Raw genomic sequence first — 27,333 nt, forward strand, 5'->3', positions numbered from 1 at the left:
AGCAATGTTAGCATAGTTTAGGTAACAGTGTATAAATGAAAAGTATATGTATTTAAGACAAGATTGGTTTAAGACCTGTTTAGCTTTATACAGTATACCAATATTTTTAGAAACCTTATTCTCAACAACACTTATATGTTCTCTCCATGTAACATTTTCATCGAGTATTACGCCCAAAAACTTTGACGATATTTCCCTTTTTATTATATTTTTATCAATAAAAAGATTTGGAAGTTTAAGTGGAATATTTTCTTTTTTATGAACACGATGGAATAATGTGTATTTAGTTTTAGTAATGTTTAAAGATAATTTATTGGCTTTAAACCATTGGGTTAGGTTATCAAGTTCTTTGTTAACTGTTAAAAATAAAATATTAATGTCTTCATGAGAATAAAACAAATTCGTATCATCGGCGAATAAAGTTGTGTTTAAAATATTAGAAAATTTATATAAGTCATTGACATAAATTAGAAACAAAAGGGGCCCTAGAATTGATCCCTGGGGAACACCGCATGTAATAATCATATTATCCGTTTTACCACCATCGTAAGAAATATATTGCTTCCTATTAGACAAGTAACTTTTAAACCAAGCCAAGTTAGAATTTTTGATGCCATAGAACTCGAGTTTGGACAAAAGAATTAAATGATCGACAGTATCAAAGGCTTTACTTAGATCTATGAAAACACCTAAAGTATATTTTTTTTCATTGAAACCTTTAAATATATCGTGGACAAGATGTAAGATTGCGTGATCAGTAGAATGACCAGATTTAAAACCAAATTGTTTATTGTACAAAATATTATTTTGGATTAAGAAAGAATAGAGTCTATTATACATAATTCGTTCAAGAACTTTTGAAATACATGTAAGAACAGAGATCGGGCTATAATTAGTAACGTCACTAGGATCGCCTGATTTGAATATAGGGACCACCCTAGCAATTTTTATTTTTTCTGGAAAAACTCCCTCTTTTAAAGATAAGTTGAAGATACACAAAAGTGGGATTGTAATCAGTTTTATTGAATTTATAATGATGTTACCAATTATATTGTCGACGCCTATACTTTTTTTGGGCTTAATCGAAGAGACTGCGCATAGTAATTCTTCTTCAGTTAGATTATCATTAGGCATAATATTAGTTTTATTAGAGACTAAGTATGCATCAAAGTTGATCTTAGAGGATTCAATTTTTGATGCTAAAGACGGACCAATATTAATAAAAAATGTATTAAGTGCTTCAGCCACTAATTCTTTTTCTATAACATAGTTGTCTTTGAATTTAAGAATTTTCGGAAAATTATTTCTCTCTGGATTATTTTTACCAATAACTTCGTTAATTATGCGCCAAGTACCTTGAGGATCATTTGAATGCTTTTTTAGTTGATCTGAATAGTAGTTTTTTTTTATCTTTTGATTTAACTAATTTTGTAATTTCAGGAAATGCTTTGTTATAATATTTATAATATTCTGATATAAATATATCGTAGGCTTTATCAGCGTTTAGATTCAATAACAAGTCATCCCATTTAACACTTTATAAAAGGTCATGAAAATGGTTAACTGAAGAGTCGTTTATTATTCTTGTTTTTATTTTTTTATTTTTTGGCAGTCACTTTTATTATATTTTTGAACAACGATGAATATGGGAAAATGATCAGAAATATCTGTTTTAAATATTCCTGTTTTTATCTTTATATTTATGAAGTCATTGGTGATAATTTGATCTATCGAAGTTTCACTTTTGTTGGTTATGCGAGTAGGTTTGTTGATGACAGGAATGTATCTATTTTCAAAAATGACGTTAAAAAATTGTTTAATGTTTTTATTTGAGTCATAATCCAAAATATTGAGGTTCAGGTCACCAACCATGTAAACAGTTTTTTTTTTAATATAATTATTTTTAATGACGTTTCTAATGTGGTCTTCAAACACTTTAAGATTGATAAAAAGAATTACTTGTTGGTAGTTATAGGAAGCTCGCAGAAGACTGAAGTCAGTCTTGTCATCGAGTACCTTTATTCTTGACATGTAATACACATAAAAATCAGTTGCATACATGGTATATATGTATGTGTTACATATATACCTTATTATTAGTATTTTTTTTATCGACTTCTATAAAAAGTTAAGTTGCATTTTCTTTTTATTGGGGGTGTTTTTTGTTATTTTTATATTTAAATTTGGAATTTAAAAAAATTCCTTACAGCTGTTTAATTTGATTATTGTAGATTTTAGCTTTATTTTCAGAGAGTGTTCGTTGTTTAAATTTGTTTAGGGTTATGACTTTTTTTCAAACCCATGCTCCTGTACTGTAATTTGATAAATTCTTACCTAAAAAACACGAAATGAACTATTATTTGCATATCTTTTGAAAAAAATTCACCCCGCCATTGAAAAATCAATTTCGACATAAGTACTACTATGTAACCCAGTGGGCACAAGACGTATTTTAAACGTCTAAAATATGTATTAATGCGTTTTAATAAGTGTTTTAAACGTTATAAACACTTTTATATGTAAACTTTAACGTAAATGTTCATCTAAGATTACGCCTAGAAAGTTTACTGAGTTTTCTTTTTTAATGTTAGTGTTATTGATTATTAGATTAGGCAACTTGATGGGAATATTTTTTGATTTATTAACTTTGTGGAACAAAATAAATTTGGTTTTATCCACATTTAGCGTAAGTTTTCATGCAGTAATTAGCGGCTATCATCTAGTTAAAACGCTGTTAAATTTTTTGCGTTGTTAAAATAATATCATTACGCATGAATAAACCTGTGGCGCGAAACTTTGGTGCTAAAATAATGAAATTAATTTTTTCATAAAGGAAAATATGTTAGCTAAAAATCCAATCAATTTTTGTTTGAAAAACAATACATAGAAACACTTACTAAACTAAAGATTTTAAATTTTGACTAAAGATGTCCTTTTTGTGTAATATGAGCATACTCAAATTACCCAGTGTTTTTCATTGAAATTACCTAGTTTAAAGTCCTAAAAGGCAGTGGTTTTAATTGAATATAAAAAAAGCATAGTAAAAAATTTTATTATTTTAACAATACTAAATATTTTTCTGTGATTCAAATTCAAAAAGTTTGAATTTTTATCGTTCAAAAGGTTTGAGTTTATAAAAATGAAAAAATAACGAACTAAATGTTTTTTTGTTTTGCTCAAAACACAGTATTGTTTAATACTTTCAACAAAAAGTGAAACAGTGTTAAACAGTACTGTGTGTACATGCTTCAAATTTGATCGTGTAATGATAAGTTTTGTAATAACGAATTATTATATTCCAAAAATAGTTCTAATTGTCAGGTTGGTATTTTTTTACTTAACTAATATTATTTTTTTGACCTAATTAAAAGTGCTCATAATACCAAGTGGTCTGGGTAATATGAGCATTTTTGCTACTTTTTTAAAACCGCTGTATTTTTAAGAAAATTTTGGGTGCCCAAATATCTAAATGGATCATAAGAAGGGATCCCTAAAAATAGATCCAGCATAATTATTTTTGAAAATATTTTAATTTTCACTAAGAGTACTCATATTACCCTAATCTACTCTAAGTAAAGTGGTTCTAATTTAGATTTGTGGGTACTGCCCCATGTTATATTGGCATACGCAAGATAGCTATGTACGAATGAAAAGTAAACAAGTTTTAGATTCTTTTATAACAAAAATGGTCTTGTCTTGTAGATTAAATCAATGTTCTTTGATATTTTTGTGTTTATGTAGTTTGTGTGGGGCTTCCAGAAGATGTGTTCGTCAATTAGAACCCCTAAAAAACTTGTAATCAGAGCTATTTTGATGGTTATACTTTCTATATTTATTGTTGGTAGGTTCAGGGGTATTTTTTTTAGTTTGTTGATTAGAGTGGAATAGTATATATTTAGTTTTTTCTATGTTGAAGGACAGTTTATTTGATTTAAGCCATATATTAATTTTTTTTAGTTCAACATTTTTTTTTTCAAAGAGGTCTTCAATTGTCTTTGATGAGTAAAATAAGTTTGTATCGTCAGTAAACATTATAGTTTTAAAAATATTAGAGGGATTAGGAAGATCGTTTATATATGCAAAAAATAAAAGAGGAGCAAGAATGGAACCTTGGGGTTCACCACATTTTTTTTATAGTAAATTTGAAATGCTCTTCCGCGGTGCTCTGTGATAAGACAACCAATTCAAAATGAAATAGTCGATACAAAATATCAATGAAAGTAACTTGCCTAAATCAACTGACTGGTATGAACAAGTCACAAGTAATAATAGCCAAGTTGCAGTTAACATATTATAAAATTAAAACAAAACAATAGAATTTAAAAAAAAATTTTTAATAAAGATTTGTGAAAAAAGTCGAAAAATAATTACGAAAAATCACGATAGGTTACGCGCGACGTTTTGTTTCGTGACTAAAAATTACGACTTGAAAATCCCAAGATTAGTTAAAATATTTAAATTTTTGAAATAAGTTTCTCAGATAATTATCAGCACAAATAAATAGTGATATCTTTCTAAAAAAATGTTTGTAAATTGATATAAAATATTTTCTAATTTTTCTCAACTTTTTATTTCATGGAGTTTTTGCAATAAATCGTTGAATTATTGAGACTCAGGAGCATACATTGACATAGTTACTTAAAAAATGTAACATTTTATAATTTTACACAATTTACAACGTACGTGTAAATTGTGTACAATTAGAAATTATATCTTCAACTTTTAAATAAATAAACAATGTTAGTAAAAATATGCATAACCATAATGCATAAACATTAATTCAAAATATTATTTTTACATTTTTGTCGCAAGAAAATTATTTATACAGCGCTTAAGAATAAAAAAAAAACAAAAAAAAACGCAAAGCAACGGTGAAACTTGAAGAAGAAAACAAGCAGCCATTATCAAATTTAAAAAAAAATGTCGCGCTATGTTCACAATACTTTTGTTTTAAAAAGAACAATAACCACAATAATAACTATAACAATGACTGCAACCAATGAGAGAATAATACACATTTTTTTATTTTGCCACCAATACTTGTTCTTTAAACGACGAGATACAATACCGAATGATTCTGACTAAAAGAAAAATTACGTACCACGATTTTATTAAAATAACATTAAAAAATATAACTATAAATAAATATAAAAATATAACCGCTCACAAAAAAAACTGTCGTTGAAAAAACTGGCATATGTGTGAACTAGCACAAGTGTGTTGAAAGATTTTGAAAATATTGGCATAAGTGCGCCGAATGAATTTGCAAACACTGGTATAAGAGCGAACTAGCATAATTGCGCCGAAAGAATTTGCAAACATTCGCACAAGTGCGAATCAGCGTAAGTGCAAATTAGCATAATTAATAATAATTGCAAATTGGCATATATGTTGAACTGTCATAAGTGCAAAACAGTTGCAAAAACTGGCATAAGTGCGTTGAAAGGATTTGTAAAGATTGGCATAAGTGCATATTTTCACAAATGCAAACCATAAATTGGCATATCTTCACACTGGCATATGTGCGCCGAAAAAAATTGCAAAAACTGGTGTAAATGCGCCAAAAAAATTTGCAAACATAGCCTCAAGTAAAAATCGGCATAAGGACTCGCATCAATGTTTTAAAATTCTTTTGGTGCACTTGTTCCAGTGTTTGCAAATTTTTTCGGCGCACATATGCCATTTCATACATATGCCAATTTATGGTTTGCATTTATGAAGATTAGCACTTATACCAATTCGCATTTATGCCAATTTTTGCAAATTCTTCTGGCGTACCTATGCCAGTTTTTTCAACTGCTTTGCATTAATGCCAGTTCGCACTTATAAAATTCACATTTATTCAGCCTCCCGTTTCATACACCTAAAATAACAATTTTATATCAAAATTTGTCTGTTGATGACTCCAATTTCTCCATAGCATGTTTAGTCATAAAATTTTATAAACTGTTTTACAATTTTTTATTTTGACAATCATTAAAAAATCAAATATTCAAACTTTAAATTATTGTTAATCATTAAAAAATAATAAAAGGTAATTTACATTAATACTAATATACAATTTTTAACTAAAGTCATTGGTTTATATAAATTAGTACTTTTAACTTAAAAAATAAACCTATAAATAATTGTTAAACTTTATCTTTTCATAAAAAAGGTTAATATTAAATTTCAAATGTGTTTCGGATTTTAAATACTAATTTTTGGCAAGCAAAAAAAAAACTTCATTCAAAATATGAAATAAAAACTTACCGATCTTGTTAATTCATCAGTTTTTTCTACAAGCACATCTAAGCGTTCACCTCTTTCTACTACTTTTTCTTTAAAAAAAATTGAAACATAATAACGAAATAATAAAATATTTAATAACGAAATAAAAAACTTTCAATAATTAGAATAACAATAATTGTCTTATAAAAACTTAAAATAATGTATTATTATTAATATACTATTTTATTATTAAATTATTTTCGAAATTTGTAGTTTTCTGAGAAATTCTGGCAAAAAATGGAATGAAATTAATTGCAGATATATCATTGTAGTCTCCAAATCTCAGTTGTAGTCTCCAATATATATCAGTTGTATAAATCCTAACTGATATATATCAGATATGACATATTTTATGCATAATTTTTCTCCAATTTTTTTTCCAGATATCATTGTCTAAAATCCAATGAAATCAAACCAATTCCAAATCAAATAAAAGATATAAACTAGCCAAGGTAACATTTGTTAAGATATTGTTATCAAACCTCGTGGTTAAGTGACAAACCTTGTGGTTAAGTGACAAACCTTGTGGTTAAGTGACAAACCTTGTAGTTAAGTGACAAACCTAGTGGTTAAGTGACAAACCTTGTAGTTAAGTGACAAACCTAGTGGTTAAGTGACAAACCTTGTGGTTAAGTGACAGACTTATCTTGAGCACAATATTTTTTTTTCAAAGTATAAAAATTATTAAATAATATGAAAAAGTTATAGATATATTATAGAATAAAATAAAGTTTAAAAATTAAAAATATTCATTTGCATTGTTTTAAATTCTCTTTGGTTCTTAATATTTCAAACAGTGGGTGGTAGCTGATTATATAAAACTAGTTCTTAGTAAAAGATACACTTCTTTAAGATTTCAAGCCTTACTTTAGACACGGTCAGCAACATTTTGTTGTTTCTTGTGTTGGCTGCATGGCAATTGCCTGGAAACTGTTAGAAAATACACACAAACCAAGGTGTTGTTGTGAGTTTTAAGTTGATTAAACCACAGTAGAAATTAGTAAGATTGTAGAGACATAAATAAATTTAGCAATGTTTATGGTAAGGTGCCATAATTAATTTAGTAAGCTTATACATCTGCTGATCTTATTACATTTAAAAATAAAATCATTGTTGAGTAAAAGGGCTTGATCAAGAGAGACTCCTTTTTAAAACATTGTTTCAAACTATAAGTAATTGATGAAGTAAGAACTAATGCAAACACACAAATTTTATGATTTAGAACAAAAATTTTTAGACAACCTGAAGTGTGCCTAAAAATTAAGTTTCACTGCACATATTTGGTGCCTAACTTCTTTCTATAGATTAAAATATAACTATTTTGTTGTAAAAATAAAATATTTACAGCTGTAACTTCATAATATGGCTAAATATTTGTAATATTCTAAAAATTTTGCATAAGCGAAAATTTATAGAAAAACAATATAAAAATATACTTTTTTGTTTTTGACCACCTATCTGTACAAATATTGAGTTATTGTAAGTAGTTATAAGAGAGAAAGCTATTCATTCTACATGCCCCTCCCCCCCTCCTACAAATAAAGAATAAGTAAAAATACTAGGAAATGGTTAACTGAAGACTTGAAAAGTTGTAGGTTGTATATAAAAGAAAAACATGAAGATGGTTAATAGTTATAAGATTTTTTTAATGTGCAAGGAAAAAAACTGGATTAATAAAAGTTTTACTAAAAGTGGTACTATCACGGACTTGGTGGGGATCGAACTCGGTACCTCTCACTTATTTGAGACTTTGTTTGAGAGTAAGAGGGTTGTTATTCATCAATATAGGTATACCAACATTATTGCAATACTTTTTTGCAGTAAATAAATGAGTTTTGTTGGCTAACAAAAATTGCAGATTTTAAGTCTAGAATTCAAATCCATAAGCCTCAACAAGCCTTAGGCTGTTACAGAAGAGAGGTCAGATTAAAAATCAGCTGCTTGTTCTAAGCAATCAAAAAGTGAAGATTTTTTTGTCAAGACAAGAGTATAAAGTTGAGTCGTCAACAAATAGAGCCAGTAGAGTTTAGTATTTATATGGTGTAAATAGAGACTGATATTGTAGATAAGAAACAATACAGGAGCAAAGATTTAAGGGTACCACAAAATACCTTGTGGTACCCTTAAAGTTACAACAAGGTATTTTGTGGTAACTTTTAGGGTACCATAAGAAAAAAATTTTTTGCTTGTGGTACCTTTAAAGTTTTGTTTAAAGAAAAATATGGAGTAGAATGAGGTTTGACTTAAAATCGAAGAGTAGGAATAAAAGCTTCCAAACTTTCAGTCCAGAAGGAATAAAAGCTTCTGAGATGCGTTTTATGCATACATATTATGGATATAAACATATATGTTTGCTATTTATTTAGATGCTGGCATACAATATCCTTTCATATTTATATAAACTTTAGTATTTATATGGTGTAGTATTTGCTGAAAGAGAAGATGATGAATGATGATGATAGTGGTGGTGGTAATGATGATTATGATGATCATGTTGATCATAATGATGTTTATATATGCATATATATACAAAATATAACATAAATTTTAAATAAATAAAAAAAAACTTTAGGATGTATAAATGTTTATGCAGCCCCGGTCACAAACCCGGCCCTGTTCAAATATCAATTCAGTCATTTACTAATTGAAAGTCAAACAAATTTACAGTTTATCAAAAAAAAATATTTCAAAAGTATAATTTGTTCAGAAAATATACTATTTTGAATAATGTATATTTGTTGAAAAAGATAGGTAATAGGTTTAAATGATACATAAAAGTCATTTTTGGCATTATATTAATAAAATGTCACTATATAAGCAGTGCTAATGTGATAATTGTATGTAGAAACAATCTTAGACTGCAGTTTATGGAAATGTGAATGTTAACTTCATAGATTACTTAATGAAACAAATAAAATTTAGAAAACTTTTCGTGTTTTTTAACTAATTTTTTATCAGAAAAAATTATTTATCTCAAAAAGTGCTAAGTTGGCACTAGTAAACCCATATATTTTTAAACTCCTATAACAAAAAGGGATAAGATGCTTTTTAACTAAATTGTTATAACTTTTAAAAAAAAAGAGTAAAAAGAATGACAGTTTAAATTTTTGTAAAATATAAAAAATATTAATGCAATTAGTTTTACATTTTTTTTGTACATATTTTTAAGGGGAAGACGTGTTCAGTAAAAGTGTCTAGAAATTAAAATAAGGATTAAGATCAATTTTTGACCAACACTTCCGCTCCTCCCACCTTGCCCTTGTTTCCACTGAATTTTTAACTTTGACCAAATTTAATCTAGTTAGTACAATCATTAATAAAAAAAATATTGCAGCATTTAAATCAGTTTTAAAATGAACGAATTGCGAGAGTTAAAATCAAAAGTGCTTTGTGATGTATATAAAAATAATATAATATTTTAACTTGTAAACTTTTCATGTAAACTTGTTTATATTTTGAATTATATTATTTTAAGTTTAAATCATTCTGTAAAAATTTATTAGATAATGAATCAAAAAATTTTTTATATCTTTAGTTAAGGTCACTGAATTTGACTTATTTGAAATTTTAATTGCTGAAGAAAATAAAAAAATAAAAACTATTTCTGCAAATATAACAGGTTGTATACTGATAACTGCCAAGGCACTTGGCTTCGATGAATTTACATTTGCACAAAAAACATTAGTTCAGAATAGCTGGCAAAGATCTGCATCTGAAGAAAAACAAACATAAAAAAAAAATGGGCTATGCTGGCATATAATTCAAAGCTGGTAAGAAAACCTTGCTTAAAATCTATGTTTAAGAATAACTCTTTCAATAAGATTCCAATAGAAGCAATATCAATTTATACAGAATGTGCTCTTGGTAGGCAGTCATATACAAACCAAAGATAACTTCTTTCAACTGCTGGTTTCAATATATTGCCTAGCTAGAAATATTTCAGGATAAAACAATTTGAAGTAACAGATTATTTTGAATTATCTTGAAATTTTAGTGTTTACTTCAGTCTATTTCAGGCTGTTAAACTGACAATGCAAAGGATATTGGAGAACATTTTTGTTAGATATAAACAGTGATAATATACTAATGAAAATAAAGTTTGGATTTTATGGTAGTAGAAGCCATGCAATATTTAATCAAAACGATAATGTTAACAGTAGCAATATCATAATGAAAATGTTTTGTCCACTTTCACTTGAAACGAAAGCAGGTTTGTTAATATGGTTGCAAAAGTTACCAAACGCCCCACTGAGTCACAGAGCATTGAGTCTTTAAACAGGAAAAGAATCAAAAGAAATTCTTCAATAATTGTCTGTCTTTTATTCTGATATTGAAGTGTTAAAAAATAAAGGTTTCCTTATGTATAAAGAGGGAAAACAATTTAATGTAAAGGTGATAGTACAGTCATCTATGATGGATATGAAGACAGTTAATGTTTTTTTAGGAGTTCGAGATACATATTGTGATCTGTGCACATGCTCAAAAGACTAGTGTTTGAATATTGAAAGAATTGAAAATGGTTTTGTAATGAAGCGAGATATTATTATGAAACTATTAATGAAATGCTTTACCAATTTGAACAAGAAGACGGTTCTTTACTTGAAAAAAAAAACAATTATATCACAAGGGCCGGACAAACCTTCAAACTAATTCCAACCAGTGATGTAAAAACCAATACAAGTAAATTGTTATCTTGTAATAGTGTTCATATTATTGTATATTATTAATATAGGAACATACATGATATTAAATATTATTACATTTAAAAATTACTGATAGTTTTATAGGTTCTTTATGCTTTACTGGGTATATTTGACCATTTCATGAAGACTGTTGTACATGTGAAAGCCAGCTTTCACATGTACAACAGTCTATATGAAATGGTCAAATATGATTTTGATAGATCTTCAGTGCTTCAAATAGATTTTTGAAGCAAGAAGAGACTTCAATGCAAACAAAGATATTAAAACAAACAGGTATAAAATGGGACTACCCTGATATAATTGGAAAAAGAGGAACAACAACAACAAGTTGTATAGCTAGAGAACTATTGCACAAAAAATCAAATAGGGATTTAATTATTGCACAATCGCCTGTTCAACATCATGCAACATTTCAAAAGTTTAAATTGGTTGATAATTCTTTGAGTATTTTCCTCAAAAAGAAAAATTTATGTGGATCAATATAAAAGTTATTGTACAAATTTTTATTTATTCCTATTTAATGAGTTTTCGTCTGTTACAAAAATAAATTTAACTGAACCATGGATATAACCATGGCAACTGTCAAAGTTTATAAATGATATAACCATGGATCAGTATAAGACTTCATAAACTGATTGGTCATACTTGGGAACTTATTTTGAATAATGAGGAAAATCGTTTTGGAAATCTTTATGATTCAGGGTTAAAGGTAATAACAAAATATTAAGAATAATAAATGCTAGAATCTCAAGAAAAAACTCCTAAATTATAATATAAAATATACATACATATTTATAAATATTTATTTTTGTTATAAACAATGAAAAAGCAAACTTTGTAAAACTTTCAATATTTTTCTCTTTTAAATTATGACCTAATTATCCTGCAGCAAAATTATTTTTTAGTTTTTTTAAAATGTACACATAAAAACCTTTCCGATAAGTCTTTTATCAACTCCATAGCACTTTCCATTCAAAAGTTATGAACCAATGTCCATGAAAACAGCTGTTCGACCCACTGTGCCTCCTTTTTTATTTTTCATTTTTATTTTTCAATTTTAAACTAGCTGATATTAGTTATAAAAAAAAATCTTTTTTTCACCTTTTAAAAATTTTTTCATCATAAAATTTGATTCCTAAGCGCCGTGACAAGTTGTGTTCACATTAAAGAAAATGTTAAATGTTTGGACAAAATTTTTTGATTAAAACTAAATAATAAATGCATACCGATAAAATAAAAATTGAATTTAAAAAAATGCCAATTAATTTTCTTTAAAAAAAAAAAAAAAGAGATATATAAGTAACATTATTTTCACCAGATATATCTGATTCAATCTGGTTAATCAGTCAGCTCAAAAGTATCCAGTTAATCAGTTCCATTAATAACTCAAAAATATTTATTTAATTGGTTAACTCAAAAGTATCCAATTTATGGTTAATAAATAAAACATAAAATAATTGTCTTGATGTATTTTTATAATAATAAAAACACATTAGGAAAAATTCTTTTTTAAATAGTTTTTCTTTTTTTAATGGAAAAAAAAAATTGCTTAGCAACCAATTAGATGTCTGACACTATTGATTAAAAATAAAAAAATAACTTATATATATTGAAATTTTAATGAAGTTTTACAAAAATTTTTTTATCTAAGAAACTTAAATTAAAACTAGTAAGCGTATATGAAAAAAATTGCAAATATTTTTTGCAATGTTTGTATTTGATATAAAAGATATAAAACAACTTTAATTATAATGAGAAATGATTGTTTTAATCTGAATTATTTCTCCTATTTTCATTTTATATTTTATATCTTAATTTATAGACTGTTTAAAATTTTTTTTGAAATTGGTTTCATTTGTATGCAGTTAAATTTGACTTTTTTTTAAACTTTTATGATAAATCTAATTACATACCTATATTTTGAGTCATGATGGAATTTACTTGATTAACATTGTTTTGAAGACTTTTTATATTATCAAGTTGGTATTCCCCTCTATTGAAGTGTTTCTAAACGCAAAATTAAAAAAAATAAGAAAAAGTTTTATATTTTATTTTCTAAATGAAAAATTTTGAGGAAAAAGTGTTGCTTTTGAAAAAAATGTCAAATTATTTTGTAATATTAATAAGTGACTAACAGAAACCAGACTTCCCAAGCTAAGAAATAATGTCAGTGGCAGAGATTAGCTAAAGAAAATTGTTTTTAAATTTAATTAAAATGATTGAAAAGTAGTTAAACAATAAATTTTGGAACACAACTACCAATTATCAAAAACGTAAACACAATGAGATAGTTGGCCTAAATTAAACTTGTCTAAAAATGAGCATCTAAACTTTTAGAAATCGAATAAAAAAAAGTCAATATAATTTTGGATAAAAAAACAAACAAATATATACATTGCCAAACTTTCAATAAAATACCCCATGAGTAACATAAAGCCTGGTACCCATATCTTATAAAGGACAAACATTAAATCATGTATGCTACTGATAAAACAACCAAAAATAAGTATTCTAAAATGAGTTGCAGCTGAAAAGATCTCCTTATATAATATAAATTTGCTAATTGTATTAAATAAGTCAACTGGGATGTCACAGCAGAAGAGACAAAAAGAAAATTTAAAAGAAAACTCCTAAAATTTTTAATCGCTAATATCAAAAGTACAAAAAAGTTATTATAACTATGAAAACGGTTTTTTAGTGTTTTAGTTTGTCATTATCCATTGTATAGATTAAATATCTATTTTAAAAAAGGGCAAACTTAACTAAGGCTAAATTGAATTTTTTTTTTTAAACTAACAGTAACAGTGTGTCCAACAATAATTAAAAAAAAAAAAATGTAGAAGATTTGCTTAAATTACAATTTATTGATATTCTACTTACTAGTTGTTGAGCAAGAACAGTAGCAAAGTCTCTCTTTAACTCATAAGGTCCACAATGCAAAGCTCTGTCTTTAAGGGATCCTGATTTAAAACGAGATTTTATCTAGAGAAAATTACAATAAAAGTTCTGCTAATTCACAATTGGTTATATCTAAATCATTATTTATTTAAATATTTTTTATTTATTAAATACAATTTAATGATCATATTTATTAACTAAATTTGTTGAATATTTTAATAATTCCTTAAGTTTGCCACAATAGTAAAAAACAGATGATAGCTAAAAATCATGACAATTTATTTCTGAAATTTATTAAAAATATAACTAAAGAAGTAAAGAGATAACCAGATAAAAACTGATGAGAAATATATCAATTTTATAGTAACATGCAAGTGTATGTTTTTATTATTGTAAGGTGATCAAGTCCTCCTTTTTATTATTGTAACATTACCGTTACAAACATATGGTTGTAACAAGTATAAATCCAAATTTTGTATTTAATAAGCAATTTTTATATAAATAAACAGATAGCTTGTGCAAAAACCAAAAGCTAAAAACAGTTTAGAGGAGCAGCTCGCATGGCTTGCCATGTTCGTTTTAGAAGAGCTTTTCCTAAAATGAATGCTCTCGCACTCATTTACTCCCGTCAAGGCCTGTATATACATATTTATATACATTAAATAAAAAAATTAATATACATATTTATATATATTAAAATAAAACTAATAAAAAATAATATAAATCTTTATTAAAAATGTATATATATAAAAAAAACAACCCAGAAATAAACAATACTTAAGAACTCATTTTATGATACTGTCAACGTATTTCACTCATAAGTGGTGTTACATGTGTAACACCACTTATGAGTGAAATATAACGGTAGTTAAGACATTTATGACTTATGACCTGTAATTTAATTTTTGGCATAAATTGAAGTTTATTAATTTGAACATTTGTTTTTGATATATCTTTATTGACAAAACACTGTGTAAAATAATAAAATTGATAAGTGATTTTCTACTAATTTGTTATTGTCTAATACACACACAGATATATATATATATATATATATATATATATATATATATATATATATATATATATATATATATATATATATATATATATATATATATATATAAAGAGCGAGAGAATTCAGGCAAAAAAACTTAGAGCTAAAACAAGAAAAATTCATTTAATATTTTTTTCAACTTATTTAGAAAAATTAATTGAAAAAGAAAGTAATTATAAACTAAGTAAATAATTATAAACTAATTATATAATGATAAAGTGGAACTAAAGTCTTATTGGAAACTAAAATGATACAAATGCCGTGTTTGTGCTCTTTAAGCTTCATATATAAGAAGAGCATTTCCAAAAAATAATATTTGATGACTGTTGTTTCTCATATTTTCAATGTGGAACAGCAGACATCAAATATTTCTAGCTAAAGGAAAAATTAAAAAATTATTGTATATTTTTCAAACAATTGCACATTAACACACAAAAAAATAAAATAATAAAAATATATATATATTAAATATATTTAAATATTTGGTAGCCTAAAATAAGAAAATAATATTTTTGTTAAAGTCATTCTTTGAGAAAATTATAATAGTATGCATATCGCTACCAGCTTCTAGTACTAGCTTCAAGTACTTGCTTCTATAGAAAAATAAAAAATCACGCACAGAAATGGAAATGTCGAGAAGTGAATTCTCATTAGATAGTTTTAACATTGGAAATAACTTGAAATAATTTTAATCGAGGCAAATTTGAATAATTTTAGTTGAGGTAAACTCATTTTTAAGAGAGAAAATATTCAAGAAAATTATTGAAATTTTAATCTACAAAACCTTTAAAAAAGTTTTCTTGTTTATCAACTGTCAATACATTACATTTAAAAAAGATTACATAAAAACCATACTATTAGCAACTTCCTTTGAACGATTTTTCAAATAATTTTAATTTTGTATTAGAATCGGTCTGAAAAATTAAAATTAAATTAAAAAGGCAGACTGGGAGCCGAATTTTATATTTAAATACCTTATTGTTGAAATTATACAATATAAAAAAAAATTAGCACGGATATATTTGGATAAAATTAGTTAATTACAAAAAAGAAATTGCAATTTTTATATACATTTTTTAAAATCTTAAAAAATTAAAAAAAAAACAATATCAGTATAAAAAATTATATTCAAATTACAGTTGAATGTTGATAATGTTGATAATAATAAATAATGTTAAATAAGCAAAAAGTTTTGACAAACATAAAAGACCAATGATCAAACTTCTAATAAAATTTTATAATTTTGAACAATTTTTTAAAAATATTCTAAAGATTTAAAATCAATAAATTTGAATGTAACAACTCTAAAGATCAGTGATGACATTCCAATGTTTATGCTAAAATGTTACTTCGTCTAAAGATATAAACTATATAAAAATAGTATCATTAATGGTACATTCGCAACATTTTTGAAAATGGCTGTGTTATACCCCACAAAGACAACCCGTCCAATAAGTTAAACTAACAGCCTATAAATCATACTTCCAGCTCTATCCAAAGCTTTTAAATTTGTTTCATGCCAGCAAGTTATGTTATTTATTGAGCCTAAATTGGATGCCTCATTGTGTAATTTTTGAAAATGGTATAGTACTAAGCATGCAATTTTTATTTTATTCAGTAAATAGCAGTAATGATGAAGGTGATATTGTCGGGTCCATACTTATGAATTTTACAAAGCCATTCATTCATTTTTATTCTTTAATTCACAACTTACTAAGCTTAATATGGTTTTTCAAATAAAAATTGAATTATTACTTCTTAATAACACGGTTCTTCAAATGAAAGTGATCACAAAAAAAAAAGAATGGTCTGTTATTTCATTTTGAGTACTTCAAAGATCTATTCTCAGACCAATTTTCTTTAATATTTTTTTATCAATTTATTTTTGTGTGAAGTATACTGAAATTTTCAATTTTGCTGATGATAACATTATTTTACAGATGTGATCACACTGTAAAAAAGTAATCTTTTTTGTTAGCAAAAAGAAATTAGTAATTCATTTGCTTAGCTTAAAGCAAAATCTATGCTTTAAAATAAAGACAAATTCCAACTATTATCAATTGGTTTAAAAAGTTGTGAGAATCATTTTCCTAAGATAGAAAATATAAAGAAATTCGCCTCTGATAAGATGAAACTTATGGTTACTTTAGGTAAGGATTTTAAGGTTTGGTGAACACATAAATCTGCTACGTAATAAAGTTAGTAATATTCATTTTGCTCTTGCTCTGGTAAGAAACTTTTTAACACTTAAAAATACAACTCATTCATTAAATGGTTTTATTTCGTCAACTTGTTAAACCTGTTAACTTGAATATTGGATTATAAATTTGTTAACTTGAATGTTTTGTTCAAAGAACTACAACCTGCTTATTAATAAAGTTCATAAAAAAAGCCCTTTGGTTTTTGCCTTGGTAGGTGAAGATTGTTTTTGCAAAAAGTGTCATAAAACTTCTTATTTTTTCTTTTTTGTTTATTGAAACTTTAATTTTGACCTTTAATTTTAATTTTTTTATTACATTATATTTAAAAGAAAAATATTGTAAACTAGATCTTGCACAAGTCTTTTTAATTTTACATTTATAAGCTACAAATAGTTTTTTTAAAAAGTCCTTTTAATTTTATGTTTATAAACTTATAAATATTAGAAAGTGTACTTTACTCTATCATCTTTCTGTTTGTTCTATATTGCTCTCCTTCATCTCAAGACTGCACTCTTTTCAATGTTATTTCTGATCAAATTGGCCAAGCTCCTTTTCTTTATCTTACATCCAATATCATTGTTGTTGGTGACATTAATGTGCATCACATTGAGTGGCTAGGTTCTAGCGTCAGTGACACTGCAGGTGATAAGTTCAACTTTTGCTTTACTCAATCTCTAAAACAAATATTCAACTTTCCAACTCACTTTCCAGACAATCCAAATCATTTACCTTCTCTACTCAACTTATCTCTTGTTTCTAATTTTAGTCAGTGCTCAGTTTCTCCACATTCACCCTTAAAAGCTTCTGATCATGGTTTGATCTCTCTAAAACTATTATCTCATTCTTCTTCATCATCAGAATCACCATATCATCATACCTCTTACAACTCCCTTAAAGCTGACTGGGACTATTTCTGTGATTTTCTTTGTGATGGCTCTTAGGTGTTAACCTTTTGTCTTCCTGCTGACAAATATGCTTCTTATGGAACTTCTTGGATTCAGGCTGGCATAGAATCTTTTATTAGGCTCTACCATTAAGCCTCACTCTTCTCTGTGGTTTTCCTCTCATTGTACTGCTGCAATTTCCAATCGTAACCATTACTTCCATATCTATTGCCAAAACAATTCTCCAGAAAATAGATGTCTGTTTACTATTGTCAGAAACCATTGTAAAAAGGTTTTGTCTAACACCAAAGCCGGCTATTCTCAGATCACAAAATCTCGTATTTTACCTCAAAAATTAGACTCCAGAGACTTCTGGAGAATCTTTAACAGTGTGTATTGTAAGGACAAATCTGTAATACCTCCATCTATATTGCAATTTATCAGTTTTTGTTACCTCACCTAAAGACAAAGTTGAATTCTTTGCTAAGAACTTTTTATCAATCTCATCTCTTGATTCCATTTATTGCAGCCTACCTGATATAGTCGACAAACAGATTGATCTACTGCTTGACATTCATATCACTCCAGCATTTGTACTTAAAGTGATTTCTCTTTTGCAACTAGTGGTCTGGACAACATACCTGTTATAGTCTTGTAGAAGTGTTCTCCGGAGCTATCGTCTATACTTTTGAAACTATTTTTCAGCTTATCAGTCTTGTTTTCCAGCCTGCTGGGAAGCAACACCTGTTATCCCTATTTTCAAGAATTCTGGAGAGTGATCTGACTCGCTTAACTACCGTCTCATGAGTCTTCATACTACCATAAGCAAGGTCTTTGAGTCTTCATTTAACAAACACTTAATCTCTCATCTTGAATCTAATAATTTACTTTCTGATCATCAATACGAATTTGGATATTCTTGTTCTACTGCTGACTTGTTAACGGTAATAACCGATAGGTTTTATTGTGCATCAGATAGATATGGAGAAGTTATGGCTATCACTCTCAACATTTCTCAAACCTTTGATAAAGTTTGGCATGCTGATCTCCTCCATAAGCTTTCTTCTTATGGTGTATCAGTTAGCATCTTTAGGATTATTAAGTCCTTACTTACCAACCGTAGTATAAATGTTTTTCTCAATGGACAGGACTCATCTTCATTTCCTATAACTTCAGGGGATCATCAAAGTTCTATCCTTGGCCCTATACTTTTTTTAATTTACATTAACGATCTTCCAGAAATTTTCACATTTAAGGCAGCATTGTCCGCTGATGATACTACTATTTATTCTTGTCTTGATAAGAAGCCAACATTCTCTATTCTCAAGGATCTCTATTCTGCTACAGCATGGAGCTCACAGTGGCTGGTGAACTTTAACTCTAAATTTTTTTCAGCTTGTTATCGCTTTCAGCTATTGTTATCGCAACAATCTAGATTTTATTATATTTATGAACGGTAATGTACTTGATGAGTCATCTACCCTTCACCTTCTAGAATTAACTTATACTTTAGATATTTCATGGAAACCATATATCAAATTCATTGCAAAATTAGTCTCTGCTAAGGTTGTATCTCTTTATCCTGCTAGCCACATTTTCACTCTGGATTCTATTCTTTATCTTTATAAATCTCAAATCCATCCTTGCATGGAATACTGTTGGCATATCTAGAGTAGATCTTTGAATGATGCCCTTCCTCTTTTAGACGAGGTGCAAAAACACATTTTAAACATAGTTGGATTTTCAAACATTGTCACATCATTATAATGTTCCTTAACTTTTTCTTTTCTATAAATACAATAATGGGTGCTGTTCTAAAGAGCAAGCACCTCTTGTGCCATTTACTAAAACTTATTCTTGTGTTACTTGTCATTCAATTAAATCTTATCCTTTTATTGTGACTGTTTCTAAGTGCTCCAAAAATTCTTATTTGTTTAGTTCTTTGGAATTCACTTCTTTTATCTTTTTTTCCTGGTTCGTATAACTTGTAATCTTTTAAGTTGTCTGTTAATTGTTATCTTGCTTCATAAACTTCATCTTTTCTGATCCAGTATTTTCCAACTCTACCAAAATAGTGGTTGCTTGCAGCCTTGTTGGAAGTAAAGATGTTTAAAACAAAAACAATATTTTGTTTGTGTAGTTCAAAAAGTTAAACTGATTTTCTTTAGTATATTGTAATTAAACTATTGCAAATAACCAATAATTTTAATTGATTTAATAATTTTTTGCAAATTTTATACACAACTGAAAATTTTATTTAAATGTCTACTGTATTTATATTAAAAAAAAAAAACTCTTATTGATTTTATTAATAATTATAATTTGCTTATCTTAGTTACATTTTTTTCTTATGTTACCAGATTTTTATTTTACCTCTTTTTGTTAACTATTATCTAAAATAGATTTTATATAATCTATCCATCTATATACAGTTATGGCCAAAAAGTAACAGTATAATGCATGTACTTTTTATGAGTTTTTTTTTTCTTCCTCTAAACATCTTCACTTCCAACAAGGCTGCAATCAACCACTATTAGATTTGGAAGTTACTGAATGAGAAAAGATGAAGTTTATAAAGCAAGATAACAATTAACAAATGACTTGAAAGATTGCAAATTATATGAAACAGAAAACCAAGTGAAGGAAGAAAACTCCAAACAACTGATGTTCGTGAAAAAGACTAGACAAATAAAATTTTTTTGGAGCATTTAAGAACAGTTACAGTTAAAGGATGAGACTTAATTGAATGACAAGTAACACAAAATAAATTTTAGTAGATGGCACAAGAGATGCTAACTTTTTAGAGCAGCACCCATTATAGTATTTATAGAAAAGAGAAAAAGAAGCAACATTACAACGATGTGTTGATGATTGAAGGTTGGCTGTAAGAGCAGGTCCAACTATATTTACAATGCATTTTTGCACCTTGTATAAAAGAGAAAGGGCATCATTCGAAGATGCGCTTCAGATATGGCAAGAGTATTCCATACAAAGATTTCAGATTTATAAAGATAAAGAATAGAATCCAGAGTAAGAAAGTGGCAAGCATGATAAAGAGATGCTATTTTGCAATGGATTTAATACATGGTTTCCAAGAAAAATTGGAAGAAAGAGTTAATCCTAGAAGACGAAGGGTAGATGACTCATCAAGTACATTACTATTAAGAAATATAGGAGCTCCAAGAACTTTTAGAACAGCCTCTATTCTTCACAGCTTGAGGCAACTAGATGCTATTCTGGTGTAGTTTAATGACACTGCTTTTCATTCTGGTTTTTTACAGATCTTCTAGTTGCATTTTGTCTACAAACCTATGGTTTCAAGTTTTGATTGGGTTTTAAGTCAAAAGTACATTAATTTTCTTAGAGCCATTTGATGACAATTTTTGTCTGATAAAGATATCAAAATTTCTAATATGAAACCAACTAAGCACATTGTTTTTCAAAACTTCTTAATATTTTGTAAAATTGACAGTCATGCCTTGTTGTAAAAGGTACAAACCAGTACAAATGTTGGCATTAATTGCATCCAAACCATAATTGCTGGACATTGCTTAACAGAAAGTGCAATGTATCGAGAATTGAAGTGTGAGTTGGTAGTCACCAAACATTAACTTTGTGTGCTGCAAACTGCCTAAATTGTATTTCATTTGGGAACATGACACAATGCCACACTTCGGTCCGACCTTTATTTTCTTTGCAAAATCAAGCCTTCTCAATAGATGCGTGCAGTTTTTCTTCTCATATGTCCACACATAAGTTTTTTATTTCAGATAACTTGATCACGGTTGTTTGCAAGTTTATTATATTAGCCGTTTCAATACTTTGTGGAAAAAAACTAGGTTTCAAAAACAAAGAAAACAAAACTAACAAAATGGGAAATTAAAATAAATTTAAATATAAAAAAAAATAAGAAAAAATAATAATTTAAATAATTTGTGTACTGTTTTTATTTTTTTTTCTTAAGAGTGGTTGTTATTTTTAGCAATAAAATTGAATAAAGCAAAGTAAAAAAAAAAAAAAGTTGAAATTAAAAAGAATGATTTTCCTATATTTTATTTGTTTTTTTAAAGAGAAAAGCAACAAATATAAATTGTTATCTGTTTGTAAATTATATTTGCATAATTTTAATGTAACAAATTTATATTGTCCCTATATAAATACATCTATTTAATTCATTTGTATATGTTTATATACACTTATATGTTGGTTTGTTCATGTATGCATATATACATATCTACCTCAAGGCTTTACATTTACATTACTTTTTCAATTATATAATTACATTTATTTGTTTATTAGTAAATGCACGTTTAGCTTATTTGGATAAGACGTTTACTTCATACACAGAATGTCTGTAGTTGGAATCCCACCTCTATCCAATGTTTTATTGTTTTTCTTTTAAATTATGTTGCTCATATATTTACATTTTTTACCATTTACCCTTTCTTTTTTGTATATAAAAAAACTTTCTGTTGTATATTTTTGAATGATATACATCTCTTCACATTCAGATTTCTTATACCATTTAAGCCACTTAGTGCATTTTCTAAGTAAGACACACACACTTATATACATAGTTTTTAGGCTTCGATCATACCATGCTATCTACACATTTTTTACATAGCCTTTACTGTTTCATATTACCTTTCTATTCCTGTACATTTTTTATCCCTAATCTTTTAGCACTTTATAATTTTGGATACCTGTTGTTTTTTAACACTTGGCTCAGTACGCTTAATTCTACCTGCCCCCTCCATTTTGGTCTACTATGTTATTAGTAAAATATGCATAAACAATTATTAATAATAAATTGATGGCGCCTCTTTTTTGATATATATAATATTTTTTTAATTTATAAACATTTTTTTTGTTGTATTATTATAAAATGAATTTAGTTCATTTTTAGATATTAAACAATTTTAACTCAAAACAAAGTTGTATTTAAAATGTTTAAATTGAAAATGCAAATGTGGGATGTAAGATTTGAAAACATTATAGCACTGCATTTCAGAACCTATTGTTTCTTAACTGTTAGTAAAACCTAAATTTGCTTGAGAAGAATTTACTTTATTATTATATATATTTTTATAATAGCATTTGTTTTTATGATGCCAAACTGTTTGCTTGTCTGAATATCAATCCCACAATCATACATGTTTTTTTAAGAAATTCATTTGTTACTGGGCAATTTTTGTCCGAATATCAATCTCATAATGCCTTTCGCTACTTGAAAAATCTTTTTTTAGAACACAAACTTTACGCTATTTGTGACAGTAATTTTTATTATATCATTAATGATCATTCTGTTATCAGTGTTTTAAATCAAAAGTTATAACCTGATTTGTATATTTTAAATGTAATATAAAAATATTAATTAAAATAATGCAAACTAAATTTGAAATAAATCACCAGCTTCTTTTCAGTTGACTTTCCGGTTCAGAAAAAAATCAAATTAAGTGAAAACAAAACAGAAGAAATCAAAATTGCAATGCCAGGTTTACCTTCTGCAGACAATTACACCAATTATAGCTGGCCAAGTTGCTAAACATTAGAGCAAAAACAAAGTTTTGTTTGAAAAAAAAAGCTTGGCTGCACTACCTACCAAAAAGTGAAAATACTTGGCATAGAAGCTAAGATGGGAATGAAAATATCTAAAGAATGGTCCAATCTTAAAGTTTCTTACTATGGCAAAGTATGAAAATTAGTCCTTTAATAGCTTTGAAATGGAAATTAATCTTCAAGAAATTAACGAAGTTGAAATGGGTTGCAATCATCATTCTATAAATGCATGCATTAACATTCTCAAAAATTGACACTGATAGTATACATTCAGTGCTGTATAAAAGGCACTGCAATAAATTCACCAATTAAATTATTTTTGGATTTAGTAGAACTTGAAAGTATTATGGCTAAATAATTATATGATGTTTTATTTGAATGTCTTCATTGTGGGATGACAGAAGAATATTTAAAGAATTATTAGTTTTTGTAGCATGAGATGGCGAGGGCAGTGATGTTAAGATGCGAAAGTGGCGTTTTCAAATTAATCACTGAAAAGTTTTTTTCTGTTATACATTAATTACTTCTGTTAGACATTGTACAAATAATAACTGGAATTATCAGTAGGTGATACTATTAGGGAGATTTCATATATTAATAGATGCAAATCATTTCTTGATAAACTTTACATAGTGTATCATGCTTACCCCAAAATAGCAAAGAGTTAAATTCTTGTGTAGAATTACTCAATATTCAACTGCTAAAAATTGGTAGAATTTTAAATACATGATGGGTGTCATCTAGTTTCTGTTCAGATATTGCGGTATGGAAAAATTATGAAGCATTGGTGAATCATTTTGAAGAAGCGATAGTTAATCCTATAAGGGACAAAAATAAAAAATCCACTCATGAAGATTTAAGAAAGAAAATTACATCTACGGCATTTTTAATGAATCTAGGATTGATGTGTGATCTTCAAGAATTATCGGAACTGAGATAGGACCTTCAAGACTGCAATATTGATCTGTACAAAGAAAATCAAAAAATTAAAGCATTTGTACAAGTATTCCAAGAATGAAGAAAAAATGATGGTCCCTATTTGCCTCAGTTTCTGCACAGAATTTCCATTTTCATGGAGTTTTGTTCCATAATAAAAAATTTCAAAAATGATTCGGCTATTAATCCGAACGCCTTTTACATAAAACTAAAAGAGTCAATTGAAAAAAGTGCTTGCTGACAAAGATCTTAAACTAGCCTAATAGGTTTGCATTTTAGACAAAAAAAAAAAAAGACTAAAAAATATTAACAATCAAAAGACATTAGGAGAAACTGAATAAGAAATCTGTCATTAAAACTACAATTAAATGAAAGAGAAATGATTAGTTGATTGTGTGAATACCTTGTAAAAAAACATATCCTGAAAATTTAGTTCATTTTGTACACACTCTGCATACTATCCCAATTTCCACAAGTGAATACGAACAAAGATTTTCACAAATGAATCTAATCATCACACCAACAAGGTATTCCATCTAACAATAGGGTATTTCAATTAAGAGATATTGCAAAAACCTAGTTATTTTTTTTAATGCAGATTTTATCATGTCAAAAAAATATGTCAAAATTACTTTATATAATTTTGATATATTTTGGGCTAAAAAAGAAAATAATGAAATCAAATTCTGCAGCACTCAATAATGTTTTTATCTATCTTTTTTAATAGTTTGTATTCTTATGTGTAAAGGGTTATTATTTATTGCAAACCTGCAATTTGACAGATATGTTGGTTTATCTTAGTAGAGGAAATACTCTTTTAAAGATAGATTGAAACACAGCAATGACTTTTCATAGATCAAACTCCATATGGATTTGAAGTGTACATGTTACACATTCTTGCTTGCATGGGTATTCTTTAGACTTCAACATGTATAATAAAAAAATTCTTATTTAAAAAATGTAAATTATTTGTTGGCAAATCTTATGTAGTAAAAAAAAACTAACTGTTATTTGTTATATTGCTATTATTAAAAATTCTGTTTGTTCAAAAAATTACCTTAAAATTTTAATTTAACAATCAATTAAACAAATAAATACTACTATTGCTTTTTTGTTAAACTTATAAAAAGTTTCTTTTTTTAAACTAATAATTGAATTATAGTTTTACAGTTATAAAATTTTGATTTAAAAAATTGTTACCTCATTAAGGTAGTTATAAGGTACAATCTTCCCCATATCTTTGTCTGCCATGCATAAATATATCAAACCATCATCAATTATTAGATGAAAGAGATATCTAATTGTCCAATAAAATATTAAAAAACTAAAAGATCTTCTCTAACATTAAATTCGAAAAATGTTCATAAATTTTTTTTTCAACTTAAAAATAGTACAAAAACAAACCAATAAAACATACTGCTCTGATGAATAGGAACACATTGTATTTTTATCTACTTCAGTCTTTTGAAGAACTGCAAGTGCAATTTGTCGAAAATTTCCTGAACATTCTGCATAATCAACAAGAACAGTAGCTCCACGTGAAATAAGAGAATAGTATATTGACATTTCTTAATATTTTAAAGTTTTTACACTTTTAAATCTTTAAACATTTTTTCAACACTAAATTAAATGCAATATACAAATATGATGTTTTTGACTTGTTAACTCAATAAATAATTTAAAAATACTTGCTCAAAATGAAAACAAGATGTAAAAAATCATAAGTATTTAAAAATAATGTTTTGAAATACTAACCTTAAAAGTATGCTAACACAGACAAAAAAAGGTTTAAAGAAAATAACAATACTAAAACTGCTAACAATACCAACGCAGCTTTTTTATATCAGTAAACCTAAAATATTTAAAATAAAAAAAAGGTTTTCTAAATACTATATACATATATAATTCAGTGTTAAATGCTGCAGATATGACATTGCATCAGTTGAGAACCAAGAGGGCCATCTCTTTTGTTATCAAAAAAATTGAGCTTTTAACTTAATATTAAGACATTCTGCCAGAAAGTCCTGCTGATTATTTAAATATTTTCTCAAGTTTTATTACTTTTGAGACTGAATTTAGTGGACACACATTCCACTGGTTGACAAATAGTTATTGATAATAAACAGTCAAAACACAAAACTCGGACATACAGCCTCTTGGTTCTCAGTTAAGAATTAATTAATGATTTAGATTGGCATATATATCTACAAAGGTGCATCTAATATTGTTTTTAGTTAGTTTTTAGGAACTCTCACTGAACTTAACCTATTTTATTTAACTTCAGGAACTACTACTATCAAACAACCTCACAACGTGGTTGTTTTAGATGTATGAAAATTTAAACTAGCTTGATTTAAAGATTTGCCTGATTGAAGAACTAAAGTAAGTCTATGACTTAGAATTTGGACCATTAGTCAGGCAAACAATTTACATAAACAACAAATATGGAAAGTCTAATAACTGAGGTACACTAGTTAAAATACTTAACAATTTTCTGGCTCCTAATCTAAGAAAAGATTTGTAAACAATTACAAACAATTGTTTATGAGCAAATGTGTCAAAAGCCTTTGCAATTTTTTATTCAATGCCTAATGTCATAAAATCGACTGCTACCGATTGAATATTAGTGTATGGTTTGACTTTTTGATTACCAGTGTATGATAATGTTCTAATGATAATTTTTTTTTTTAGCAAAAATAAGTTTCAACTTTATTTACCTTCCTACTACCTGCAAGACTACTGAAGTATGAAACGCAGGTCAACAATTTATTGCATTGCTTTAGTACTCTTTTAAAATAGAGAAGTTACATTTGCAGGTTTCAATT

General features: G+C 27.1%; 1 protein-coding gene across 1 annotated transcript; it reads right to left on the minus strand.

Annotated features, from left to right (window-relative positions):
• Window positions 1–4,740: 4,740 nt before the first annotated feature.
• LOC100213782 (vesicle-associated membrane protein 7) lies at window positions 4,741–26,362 on the minus strand. The gene is made up of 7 exons (XM_065812963.1): window positions 26,264–26,362; window positions 25,926–26,128; window positions 25,709–25,805; window positions 13,854–13,955; window positions 12,887–12,980; window positions 6,253–6,320; window positions 4,741–5,081 (listed from the first exon to the last, which is right to left on the minus strand). The coding sequence occupies exons 2-7, from the start codon at window positions 26,072–26,074 to the stop codon at window positions 4,935–4,937; spliced, it is 657 nt and encodes a 218-aa protein (XP_065669035.1). The 5' UTR covers window positions 26,075–26,128; window positions 26,264–26,362; the 3' UTR covers window positions 4,741–4,934.
• Window positions 26,363–27,333: the final 971 nt, after the last annotated feature.

Source organism: Hydra vulgaris, chromosome 12, assembly GCF_038396675.1.
Source record: "Hydra vulgaris chromosome 12, alternate assembly HydraT2T_AEP".
Lineage (NCBI taxonomy): Eukaryota > Metazoa > Cnidaria > Hydrozoa > Anthoathecata > Hydridae > Hydra > Hydra vulgaris.

Bases quoted from the DNA above. Each gene is read 5' to 3' on its own strand.
- LOC100213782 (XM_065812963.1), bottom strand. From the start codon at position 26,074: ATGTCAATATACTATTCTCTTATTTCACGTGGAGCTACTGTTCTTGTT. The intron at 6,321-12,886 runs GTATGTAATTAG...TTTTTTTTAAAG, and splicing joins CATCATGACTCAAAATATAG to AAAAAGTAGTAGAAAGAGGT. The intron at 5,082-6,252 runs GTAAGTTTTTAT...TTTTTCTTTTAG, and splicing joins CTGATGAATTAACAAGATCG to TCAGAATCATTCGGTATTGT.